This window comes from Anoplopoma fimbria, chromosome 3 (assembly GCF_027596085.1).
Source record: "Anoplopoma fimbria isolate UVic2021 breed Golden Eagle Sablefish chromosome 3, Afim_UVic_2022, whole genome shotgun sequence".
NCBI classification, from domain to species: domain Eukaryota; kingdom Metazoa; phylum Chordata; class Actinopteri; order Perciformes; family Anoplopomatidae; genus Anoplopoma; species Anoplopoma fimbria.
In genome coordinates, this window is record NC_072451.1 from 3,803,770 (window position 1) to 3,817,463 (window position 13,694).

Below are 13,694 nucleotides of genomic sequence, written 5' to 3' on the forward strand. Positions count from 1 at the left end.
GTGTCCAAGAAAAGGGGCAGGAAGTGACGCCACAAGATTTTGAAATTTTGAATTTAAAACCCCAATAAATCATTTATTTTCTGAAATTTAAAGCTTATTTTTCACAACAATAACTCACTGTACATGTGCACAAGAGTTAACATTGATATTTGGAGCTTTGTGAACAGAGTTTCCAATATTTTCAGGAGCTGAATTAGTGTCAAGTTGGGAAATCAGCAGAAGCTAAAAGCTGTGAAACGTCATCAGTGGTTTGAAGGTTTATTGTCTCTTTTAGTGAGCTGTGACAGGAAACAGAAAGTTATCTAAAGGTCCAATAAACAGCTGGTAGCATCTCTAGAACTCTCTGATTCCTACTCTCAGTGGTTTCACAGTGTTGAACCTGGTGGATGTGATAAAATCAGCCTACTTACCATTTAACTTTAAAGGCTACGGGATCGAAGAACCTCAGAAACAAACGCTGAGAGAACAGACGCGTCTCTCCTTAGCGGTCAGTATTACTACGTCTCAGAGTCTTAAACCAGTGGGGGGACATCAGGGTCGTCCACGAACCCGTCAGAGAAGCTGCATTGACCAGTGTCGGTGGGCGGAGCCATCCTGGACGTTTCCAGCGGACCTTCTTTGGAGCCATGGCACCGTACGATGTTGGCGAAGTCGACGGTCGTGTGCGTGCTTGGATCGACCTCCAACCTCTCAGGAACGTTGTGTCTTCTGTTCAAACGTCAAGGAAAGACACAACAGTTAGAGACGACAACGGATTCTTCTTCTTCTTCTTTTATGACTTAAGTAAGAAAAATGACTCTCAGTACACGTCTGAATGGAAGAAAAGAATCCGTGAAGTGGCCATAAGTCAATATGGAGACACTGGTCACCAACAATAAAAGCAATAACAATGTATACAAGGCTGAAATACGACATTATAACAGTAATAAACCAAACAAAAACAAGCATAACGAGCATTACGGCTTAAAAGCAGAGTTAAATAGATGAGTCTTAACTGCAAATTTGAAAGTGGTGAGTGACGGAGAACGTCTGAGGTGATGGGGAATCTGAGGTTGGAGGTTTTACACTCTTCTTCTCTACACTCTGGTAATACTACTTTTACTTGAACAAAAGATCTGAGTACTTCTTCCAACTCTGAAGATGAAGTACTATTTCAAATGTCTAGAATGAACTTTGATGCTCCATGAAGCCGTTTAGAAGAAAAAAAAAACTCCTCCAGGAAACCAGAGCTCTGATTAAGAGCAGAGATTAAATGTTTGACTGGTGCTTTACCTCCATGTTTAACTGACAGCCAATCAGAAACAAGTATTTCAGTGTCCTTGGTATAAAGAAAGAAACACGTGCTGCAACACCATTTAATTCCCCGCAGGAATGCTAATCTGCTAATTACCATTTAATTCAATCAACACCTGATAATGAGTGAATGGACTCAGAGGTCGAGTTTCAACAGACGACAAATGAGAATGACTTTAATGTCAAAGTTCAATAAATCATAGTTTTGGTCGGTTTGGTGGAGAGACGTCAACACTTAATGAGACTGGAAGGCCGATATGGGAGCTGATATATCAGAGATATACGACTCCACGGCGCGGGACATATGAATATGAAATGCATTTATGCATCCCGGTTTAGGCGTTATATGACATAAATCCTAATACGTACGTATATCAGGCTCCTGTAGAGCTGAGAAATAAACGACAGGATGTCATATACAATATGTTTAATATCTCAGAGGGACATAAACTCTCTTTGGGTTCCAGTTAGAGGACGTTTGTCATGTGGTGAATAAGATAACATGAGAGCAAAAGAGAAAAAAGACCTTCTGGTACCGACTGAAACGTGCCGTCAAAGACTGTCAAACACTAAATGTCTAATTGTTGTTTGATCAGATGTTTTTTTATAATTCTGCCAATTTAAGACAGTATTTTATTTAAGTTCTTCTACAGCTGCGTGTTTGTTTGTGTTTGGGGATTCATTTTAATCTCCTCGCTGCTCAGATGAAACATGTAATATTATGATGTTGTAGGTTATTTAATGATTTACGAGTGTCATCTGAGCCTGAAACATTGATTTTCTTTATCAGTCTTTAAATCCAAATTTACCTCCAAAAGAACCTCAAGTGAAATTGTTTTTTCATCATATATTTTAACAATAATAAAGAGTTTAAAAGATGAGATTAACAGGCTTCATGCAGACATTTTGTTGCAGTTCAGCGTTCTCCAAAGAATATCTCCATCTGTAACCATTAAACCAAATGGATCTGAGCTCATCACATCCATCCCACAACAATGAAGTCACTCCATTTACCAATTAATCAATTCATGATGTTTAAACCTCACAACCCGATGAGCTGAGAGCGCTGAAGGGTTTTAGATTCCTCTCTGGGGAGACGGGGAGTTAAACATGTGACAGCGTGGGACCGGTTATGAACGTTAACCTCTGACCCGACTGAAGCTTTGATCATATCATTTACAAATCTTTAGTAGATATCCATCTTCCGTAACCTGCTTATCCAGTTAAGGGTCGCAGGGGTGCTGGAGCCGATCTCAGCTGTCAATGGGCGAAGGCAGGGTACACCCTGGACGGGTCGCCAGCAGGGCTGACATATAGAGACAGACAACCATTCACACTCACATCCACACCTACGGGCAATTTAGAGTCTTCAATGCACCGAAGCTGCATGTCTTTGGACTGTGGGAGGAAGCCGGAGAACCCGGAGAGAACCCACGCTGACACGGGGAGAACATGCAAACTCCACACAGAAGGTTGTCCAGCCCGGGAATTGAACCCGGGCCCCTCTTGCTGTGAGGCGACAGTGCTAACCACTACACCACCGTGTAGCCTTTAGTAGATATCAAGACATGATAATACATCCAATAGTAGACGAGAAGTTGTGAAACTGTATTCCATTGTATTGTACTTTTTAATAATCATATATTTTATTGTATTTAAGTTGTAAAATTGTAATTTATTATATTGTTCTTTTTATTAATGACTTTTTTATTTAAGTTGTAAAATTGTATTCCATTTTATAGTATTTTTATTTAATTAATCACTTATTTTATTGTATTTAAGTTGTAGAATTGTATTTATATTTTATTGTATCTTTGTAATAATCACTTATTTTATTGTATTTAAGTTGTAAAATTGTAATTTATTTTATTGTTATTTTTGTTCATCACTTTTTTATTTAAGTTGTAAAATTGTATTCCATTTTATTGTTATTTAATAAAATGCTTATTTTATTGTATTTGAGTTGTAAAATATTGTATGTAAAAGAGACGTCTGTAACTCAGCGGATCCATTTTTTTAACTTCTCAGTACGAACAGATGAATTTTCCGTCTTCCTTTCATGTGAATGAGAACCAGGCTGGACCGAGGGAGAGATTCTCCCGTTGTCTTCATACATCCATGGTGAAAACACACAGTGTACCTCTAGTAAAAGAACATGTAAGTATTAAAGTGTGAGTGTGTGCAAAGAGATTTGATATGATGATACATGATTAGACGAGGCGTACGTAAGTGTTGTCTAATTAAATTAAGAGTCCCGACAGTTTAAACTCTAATTAAAGAAATAAACCAAACAACACTAATTACCGAACATGAAGCAGCAGCAGCAAAACACTTCACCTGAAGCTGGAAGTTATCTGCCGGTGAAAAGGAAATGATTAAAGCAATATGTTGATGCTATTCCATGTTTATCGAATTGACTCTCCTGAGAATCTAATCATATTATACGGTGGGCAATAACAGATTTTGTTCTGGTTTTCTGGGTATAAAGTCACCGTCTCACAAAGTTTGTAGATTGTCGGTGTAACGAGTCGATTAGTCGACCTTTGATCTGATCTTTAAATCAGCCTCCAAAATCAGCCTCCAAAGGTGAGAGGATATCAATGAAATGTGCTGATTTTCCAAGAACAGGGTGGTGATTATAGCTCCATTATCGTTTCCTTTATCGTTTCCTTTATCGTTTCTTTTATCGCAAAAATTCCAAATTTTTTGAAATACTGAGGAGACAAAGAAAGTCTATAAAAAGTTGCTTGATTCTTTTCATTATCAATTAATATAAAAAAAAAACTTGTTTTGTTTTGTTTCGTCCGGCCAACAGTCCAAAACCCAAAAGATATTCAGATTACTGTAAAATAAAACCAAGAGAAGAAAATCTTCACATTGGAGGAGATGGAATCGAATATTTGGCTTAAAAACTTGATGCAAATATTAATTAATTGACTGAATAATTGTTGCATCTATACCAGAAATCATTGTCTTACCAATTAAACTACTTATATGTTACTTATAATTACAACCACACAATCCTTTCTAGTAGAGTTCTCATTAAATTATGGGTAAAAACAGACAGAAACATCCTCAGTCTGAAATACTGAAATCTAATAAAAAAATGTAGAGATGTTTCCACTTTAACCCTTAAAACCCCCCAAAGATCCCGTTAAAATGATGCATTCAGGGTTACTTTCTAGTCTGCAGACTGTGACTAAGCCTTTATTATCACTTATCTTATCTAAGGGGGGTCATGAAGTGATTAAGGAGATATAATCTGCTGCAGTAACGACATCAGCAGGTTCTGTTCAGTGTCTGAAGCCACCGATCCGCTCAGGATCAGGTCTGGAGGTGAGTCTCCCTTTGATAAGAACAGATCACGTGGCCTGATGGAGAGACGTGATGATAGAACTCCATCAGAAAGAGAAAAAGACTCTCAAAGGCCTATGTGTATTTATGTCACAAAGAAGCTTTCACAACAATGTGTTATTTTAACTGTGTTATTTAACGATATATTGGAATATATCGGTTTATGTCAGCCTGGAACCAAAGATTGGGAAAAAATAGGTAAAAATATTATATTGTTTGTTTTTTTTTAATCGAAAACTGAGAAAGATGAATAAAAGTAAGAAAATCAGCATTTTATTATATTTGAGAAGCTGAAAAATATTTGTCAATTTTCTGTTCAGAAAATGTTCAAAACCAATTATCAACTAATCTGTCAATTTATGATTAATAAATTACCAGTTGGTCAAAAAATATCAGTTAATAGTAAACAATATTGTTTCGTTTAGTTCAGTTTATTGTTTCCTTTATTGTTTCCTTTATCGTTTCAGTTTTGTTTCAGTTTCGTTTTGTTTCATTTAGTTTCTGTTTAGTTTAGTTTAGTTTAGTTTCCTTTCAGTTTAGTTAAGTTTAGTTCAGTTTTGTCCGACCGACAGCCCAAAACCCAAAGATATTCATATTACTGTAAAATAAAACCAAGAAGAGAAAGAAAATCTTCACATTGGAGGAGATGGAATCAGATATTTGGCTGAAAGATGAATAAAACTAAGAAAAGCAGCATGTTTTCCCATTTTGAAAAGCAGTAAAATTTAGTTTTTTAGATTGAAGTCAATTAGTTTTCTGTTCAGATAATCTTCAAAACCAAAATGATACTGTGTGATCAGGTAGTTCCTCATTTAAATAATGTTTTTAAAATGAAAAAAGGGGTTTTGTGGGTTTCTCAAAGCAAAGCAGTCTTAAGTTTGATCTGTGGTTTCTTTTATTTATTATGTGATAAAATGCTTATCGCCCAAAATAGATGATACAAATTTTCTTTAACTTCGGGGAGAGCTTAATGAATCTAACAACATGTTGGAGCTTTTATCTGAGTTTAGCTCCAACACTCAGCTCGTCTCTATGTGAGATGGATGGACTCATTAGTCCAGAGGCTCCTCCACTGATGTCCTCCCTCCTTAAAGAGTCCAACATGGCCGCCTGTAATGGGTCACCTGAGGCCAAGGCCTGCTGGTCCTCATCTCTCACAGTTAATGAGGTCTGTGGACCATCAACAGTCTAACCTCGAGTCATCAGACGGAGAAGGTGTCATAATGATAGAGCTGGATACTCGCTGTCATATTGATTTAGTCATTTGTTGTACAGTTTGCATGCAGAGGTCAGGAGCTGTGTGTCTTATTCTTTTTGCAAAACAAAAGATAATCAAATGAGTCCCGGAGGAGACGATCATTATGGGTCAGAGTTGACTGGTGCATTATTATGACTTCACTGCAGAGGTTGTAGGGTCGGCCCTCGTTCCTCTTGAGGCCCTGAAGACGCAGTGATGGACCCCTAATTATGCAAAATGTGTGTTTAATTACAATTATTATATATTTAAAATCACTCAAGGAGGAAAAAAAAACTATGTTTTATTTTATTAGTGTATAAAAACCTGAAATTTAAAGTTGGTATGTTTTCTTTAGCTTAGAAAAAGCCAGTTATATATACATAGGGAGTTGGTCTGTCTTCCATGGAGTTCAACATCTTGCACCACCATGTTACTACGGCAGCCCAGAACGGACAAACACTGACAAACACAGAAAGACGTTTAGAGTTTTTTGCATTAACTAAAAGTAGCGATGGCTTCAGAAACTCTGGACTAAAGAATACTGGAGTCAACGGCAATAAGACATTTGTGAAAAAGAAACGAAAGTGAAACTTGATTCAATCGTCTTTGTCTGCAGTCTCATCCACCGCCGATATGTTTACGCAAGAAGAACAAGATCAACCAAAATCTTTCTGTCTGTCTGTAGTTTTTAGTTTTGTTTAGTTTGTTCTTGAAACTTCTCTGCTGGCTGAGACAAAAGACAGGAGGAATATCTGAGCTCCTAGCAGTGATATAATCCGAAATATCATATTATATTATTCCTACCTAAAGGGCCATCGTAGTTCTCAGACACGCTTGGAAAAGGAGGAGTGATCACCACTAGATGCCACTAAATCTAACACACTGTCCCCTTAACGAAAATTCAGCTTGTTTTTGTAGTTTCCGCCATCATTTCTATCAGTTAAAACTACATTTTACTCACCGAGTTATAAGCCTTGGACTGGGAAGACAGTGGCATTAATTAATAGAAAAAAACAATTAGACAATTAATCTACAAGTTTTTTAATTAAAGAATTAAGTGGCAACTTTCTTTTGATAGTTGATTAATTAATTTATTCATTTATCAAGCAAGATATTGTCCAAAATATGAGAATTTGAAGCTTTTCTGCCTCATGAATGTATATCTAGTTACATAAACGTAAAACAAGAACAGGAAAAAAAACAATAAGAGAGTTCGTATTGTTAGTTTATTTACTAACTGATGACATTAATACTTAACTGCATAACAAATCTGTTTGGGCTTTAGACTTTTATTTAAAGGAAACTTGAATGGACATCTGTCAGTTGTTTTTGATAATTTAAAGACCTTATGATTAATTACTTTCATGCAAGAGGAATAAAACAGATTTATCGATGAATTATCAGTTTAAAATTCTTTGGTTTAGTCTTTAAACCTGGAGCTTCTCAGTTCTTCCAAACTGCAAGCTCACCCACTCAAATATACAGTTGACCCTGACCTTTGACCTTTCAAATTATAGGCGATGATCTGCGCAGTGTTTTAAATAACGTTTGATAATCTATTTCATGATACAACTCGCACTTCACCCTGCCTCGTGTCATCAAGCGAATACATTTCAAACCCACTAAAGCCCCTCCAGATCCACTTCCATCCATGCCAGAGGCTGAATATAGAACATGTGGGTGAGCCCGGGGTCAAAGTTCGCCCTTAATCACGTCCAAAACGATGCAATAACTCTGCAGCTCATCTCGCCGTGGAGCGAGAGCAGCTATGCATTGTTTTTTATCCAGTGTTTAATTTGAGGGTGTTTGAAGGTCTCTCTGCGGTGTTTGATGGAGGCCGGCTGAAGGACGAGGAGCGGCTCCTGATCATAAAATGGTAATAATGATGATGATGATGGTGATGATGGTGAGTACGGTGACGAACCCGTCTCCAGGCAAGGAGAGAGAAAAGAGCTTCAGTCAAACAGCACCGTGGACTAATGTGGAGTCATTGAGAGGTGAAGCTGCTCTGAAGAGGGACTGTAGATATTCTGTAGTGTTGAGTTCTGGTGCAACGGATCATAAAACTCAACGGATCGGATCAGCGTAAAAGAAAAAAGCAGCAAATATCTAACAAATATCTATATAACTTTTACAGATACCTGATCACATTGTTTTGCTGCGGATACTAATGCAGATTATTGATGATCCATATTGTCAGATACAGATCCCTTTGTTGTTTGATTATAGCAGCTGCTCTACAAGGATCCAGACTATTTATTTTTATCACTGTCCAAAAAATCATGAAGTCAGTAAACCGTCAAAATTCTAAATGTTATACTTTTACTTTGTTTTGTTCGTTTATAGTGTCATTTTTTCCTTCATAAAAACACCTTATTCAAATGATAAGGAAATAAAAGATTGTATTTGTATTGATTAAAACAGATCTACTCATTAGTAGTTTTAATGATGTATTATAATCTGCTTAGAGCTAGTGTTAGGAAGTGAAACAGCTCATAATTCATCTCTAATATCTATTTTATATGAATGTGAAAACATCTCCTTCAAACTACTGGATTTATTCTAGTTTATCACCAACGCTACATTTTACTAGATTTCATGTGAACACATCATGATAACGTTATAATTTACCTTCAGACAATACTCATTTTCACTAACAGAGCCTGAATGCATCAAAATGTAACTGAACTGAACCTCCATTCGTTAGCCGTTAGCGGTGCTGCTAAAGTTACTAGCTCTCCTCCTGTTGATTTAAACACAAATTGAACACAGAAACACTTATTTTTCCCCCTTTTGTGTGACTCTGATCTGTTTTTTTTTTTTTTTTTTCTTGGATTCACAGTATAACTGCTATTGAAAATTAAGATAAGAGGCACGTGACCTGAATGCAGCTATTATTTTGAGCTGTGTTTGGATGTAGAGCTGTGAACAAGGATGAAAAGAATACCAGAAAACAATTTAAATGTCGCTGAAAGCTTTGTGTTTTGTTTAGCAGTGAAGCAGAACTTCCCCATACGTCCCATACTGGGACCCAGTTCCCGCACTGGGATACGGGTCACATTCAAGAATAGATATGAAGCCTCATCCCCCCAAAAAAATCAATCACAGCAGCTAGAGCCTGAATGCCTGAAGCTAATAATCTTTAACTGCATGTGAGATAGTGAGTGAGAGTATCTTCCTCCAGCTCTGGTCAAGGTTATCAGTGGCCAGTCTGTGGTCATTTCGCCGGGGAGAGCGCTATCATCAACGCGGCTGATACACAGCGATTCAAGCCGAGTGTTTCATATTCAACAGGCATCTGTAATTAGGACAACAGGGACCTGATAAGCCTGAGGCATTTTAATGAGCGTACATTCAACTCAAGGCCAAACAAAGACTAACGGCACCGCTAACCCGAGACCAACACTTCATACAAACACACAGACCAATCGGCTGTCTGCTAGTCGCTCTTTATGCCTCAATTATATCACATTTTTATCTACTTATACTACCAGAAATACAACAGCACTTTACAACTTTCAAGTATCTCAGTTTAAGAGTATGTACCGGGAGTTTTAAGGTCTCTTTACCGGAAAAAAAAAGGGACATTATCCATTCTTACTGTTTTCAGTTGGGTTTGTTGTCTGTTTGTCAGCAGCGTTACAGGAAAACTACAAGCCCGATGTTCATGAAACTTAGTGGAAGGTAGAAACATGGTCCTAGGAAGAACCCATTACATTTTGGAGTGGATCTGAATAACAGTGCCCTCTAGTTGCTTTTAGGGTAGTGGGATTTTGTGTTCACACTTTCTATTTGAGAATGAACCGTATATTTTACATAAAAAGAAAAAAGTTAGGCTGTTTTCATTCACATGATACTGATACTGTTAGTCAGCTCGCTTCATCGTTCAGTTCAGTTCGAAGTTTTTGCTTTAACTTATCTTTACGAAGTAAATGTAGATTTTTACAATGTCTTAATGTCTATAGAATAAAGACACTATTGGCCAGTGTTATAGTAAAGATCACCTAAACCCAGACCAAGTCATGTCCAAGACCAGAAGGTACCGAGACCTGGACAAGACCTAGTCTTTGAGGGGTTGAGACTAAGTCCACCAAGGCAGGGCGAGACCAAGTCATGATCAAGACTAGGGACTATCTACACCAGGAGGAGAATAAGACTTATAGGGGTTGAGACCAAGTCCAACAAGATGGGCGAGACCATGTCATGTTCAAGACTAAATAGTATCTAGACCAGGAGGAGAATAAGACTTTGAGGGATCCACCAAGGTGGGCGAGACCAAGTCCTTTCCAAGACCAGAACGATTGAGACCAAGACAAGACCAAGACTTATAGGGGTTGGGACAAGTCCACCAAGGCAGGGCAAGACCAAGTGATGTCCAACATCTGAAAGTATCAAGACCAGGACAAGTCCCGCTCAGGATCTCCAGGTTAAAATGTAAGCAAATTACATTAGAGTTAAGAAGAAACATTCAATTGCGTGAAAGAAAAAGGAGGGAATGTACTTATGATGTGAAACAATAGCACTTTAGATTGTTTAACTGGAAGACATAGATTGCTTTTCTTAGGTTTAAGTCTTTATCTTCATTGTTTTATGTGTGTTTTTGACAGTTTTTATATTTGCTTGCTTTCATTGACAAAAATATGATATTGTAAAAGTATAAAGAGAGTAAAATGAGGACTGAAAGTAACCATAAGGGACAGGAGACTTGAGTGACATCATTACAGGCTTGGAATGAGATTAAGCTGCTGAGCATGAGGGGTTGATGAAGTCAACATTCTAATTGTCCTTCCTGTCCACACATTATGAGGACGTCTGTATCATCAGGTTTGCAGCTGCAGAGATTATCTTTACCTTTTATTGTCCCCAGGCGAGCTGCTGCTGCTGCATCTGGTCTGACGCGGCGGTCTTGGCGGACGTGGGTCGGTCTTTGTCACTTTGATTTCACCTTCAGCCTAAACAGACACATTCGAGGAGGAAAATGTGTTTTTAGTCACAGTCTCTGCTAACAGCTTCCACACTCTCATTTGTGAGCCTTTTATTGGCGCTCTGGTGCCGGATGTATTGGAGGCCATATGGAGGATTATTAGTAGCAGCTCTGACTCTGCAGTATCAGCACCGGTGTCTCTTTATAGACGCCATAAATAGCTCCTTCATTAAACCTCAGAGTACAAAATGGCCGATCCCAATCACACAAAAACCACCAACGGCCTGAAGTCAAAATTTAACGCCGTTAATGAGATCTTTAAAGTTTTTCTTCAAAGAAAATCATCAAGTTTGGTTGTGTGAGGAACAGATTTAAGAAATGTCCCCACCTGGACTCGAACCAGGCTGTTTTCATACAATGTTTGCAGCTTTACCTACGGAAATAATTGCTCTATAATTCATATATAACCCACTTAATTCATTCATATGTAATCCACGTAATGGTGAGCAGAGACAGGTGACGTAGAGAAAGTAAAGTTGAGTCAAACAAACACAGGACTTTCACCCAGGTGACCACTGTTCATGTCCTGTGTGAAAGTCAATGTTGATTTATTTGCCACGTAGCTTCCGTACTTATAGTCACAGTGAGGAACTTTTAACTGGTTCTGGATCAGTCTCAGTTTAGTCCTGATCCTCTATATGACCTCCATCAGTAAACCAGACCATCAAAGAGAAGATCGTCTGTTTCTATAAAGTTATTCTTAAAGCTCGTCATCGGAGCCACCGGGTCGGATTCTGGAGAAACCAGATGAAATCATGCAGGTTCACCAGAAACTCCTTCAGCTCAGACTCCAGCAGAGACCAGTCCACCGTGGACAGACCCAGATCCAGCAGAGACCAGTCCAGGACTGAGCGGGGAAGACTGTCAGACCCTGCTGCAGTAAAATTAGAAGTTTTCTAAAGGGACTCTGGTACCGTACGTACCCTGGGCATGGTGAGGACCAGGTGTCCCGTGGTTTGGGACCTCTGAGCTGTCGAGCTGTCGGGCTTCACTTCTGCCGGCAGGACCATCTGAAATATCTGCAGAGTAAATTATTCATAACTTTAATTAGCAAGATTAATGCGCTGATCTGGCACCGCCGCCGTCCCAGTGTGTCAAATGACTTTAATCATTAGTGGGGCCTTTTTATAGGTACACTTTCCAGAAACGACGTGTGGAGAGTGACCAGAATAGCTCCGGCTGAGAACAGTGGCTATCAATCACACGAGCGAAATCCTATGAAGCCAAAATTATCCACGTGGGAGGATTAATGTGCATATAATGAAAGACTTTTTTCATTTTTCAATCTACTTTTATTTGATTCTGAGGGGTGAATTTCTGGGGAAACCGTGCAAACAGCAGGAAGAGGAGAAGGGAAAACTCTGTCTGTTATCTCCTCTGCTGCTGCAGATGAGACCTGATATATATGAGGACTCCTGCAGTCTATCCCCCCTCGCTTCTCTAAATGACTTCATATTTAAAGGAATTTAAAGGGCCTGAGTTGATGTATCTCTACGTAAATCACCCCACCGGTCCAATCAGGCTGACCCCCTGGCATAAAACAATCATCCATAAATACGGTAACAGCCTGAAGTGGATCCATTCAGGACTCAGTGGGCAGAACACCGAATAAAAAATAATAAGATTACATGTGTGGTGTAAACAGCTGTTTAATCAGGCTTTAAAGGTCGATGTGGTCTGTTGGTGGGAGATTAAAAACTCTCCACACATTTTCTCCATGCTGCTGAGGAGAACATGGCGAACGCACATAAAGCACGCGTACGCTATTTCCTCTATAAAACGAGCATAAACACAATTTTAAAGAAGCAGCTGCAGGTTATATGTGAAGAAGAAATTAAAAAATAAAATACGTTGTTTTGTTTACTCTGCAGCATTCTGCACAATATCAATCAAATGGCACATTTAAAAGCTTAATATAGACCCCCAAAAAAAGCTATTTTATTGACATTTGAGCCATCATCTCCTTGTTAATGGATGTTTCATTTTATCCTGAACTGTTTTGTAAAGTCTGTCCCAACATGAGCTCTAAAAATGAATCACGGGAATATAATATTCATGTTTTCATGAGTGTATAATCACCTGAATCTCAGACTGTTTTTTGTTTCCGTTAGCTTAGAATGAGCCGTTTATAAGTCAGGTTTGTCTCATTTATTCGTAGCAATACCTGCACACTGTAGCTTTAAATGTACATGTGATGAACTGGTGGAATAGATGCTATTAACGGCCACATCTGTGCATAGCAACAGCTGAAGAATGCTCTTGTATATTTCTGTGTTTGTGCGTACACACAGTTTGAGTCGTGAATCTACAGAGTGTTGACCCCGGAGGTTAACTGTGTTGGCGACGACATGCAGAACTGAGCCTCCCTTCACAATAAAGCTCAGTCAGACTCCAGCAGATCTCATGCAGAGCGGGAAATTAACACCTGACACAAAATAAACTCTAACTCAACGTCTGCTGTCACTGAATCTTTGCACTTTTGACAGGAAACAGGTCATCTTTGGCTGAAGTTCACAGCCGGGAAATGACTTGGAAGCAGGTGTAATAAACTCCCTCCATAAACGTATCAGAGGTGTCAGGAACACGTGTGATGATTCAGCAGCTTCTAGCAGCCTTTTATTTGCTCTAAATCTGACTCTTCATCCATCACACTTCTCCTCTGCACCCGACTCAGCAGCGATTATCGTCTCCATGAACTCACTGCAGCCTGTAAACACGAGTCACTACGTACTGCTGACAAGCTTATATTAGGAAGCAGAGTGAGAAAAACATGGAGATGCATGTGGAAAACTGAGATTTAAGACAAAAAAGGAGGGAAGATTAAGG

At 38.7% G+C, this 13,694-nt stretch overlaps 1 protein-coding gene across 1 annotated transcript in view; it reads right to left on the minus strand.

Moving 5' to 3' along the window:
* Positions 1-212: 212 nt before the first annotated feature.
* The window catches only part of dnaaf11 (dynein axonemal assembly factor 11), a 34,290-nt gene continuing 20,808 nt past the window's right edge, over positions 213-13,694 (minus strand). Inside the window, exons 10-12 of the mRNA XM_054596397.1 lie at positions 11,792-11,887; positions 10,736-10,836; positions 213-708 (exon numbers count right to left, since the gene is read on the minus strand). Coding sequence (XP_054452372.1) covers positions 513-708; positions 10,736-10,836; positions 11,792-11,887 — 393 coding nt within the window. The 3' untranslated portion in view covers positions 213-512. The remainder of the gene's footprint in view (positions 709-10,735; positions 10,837-11,791; positions 11,888-13,694) is intronic.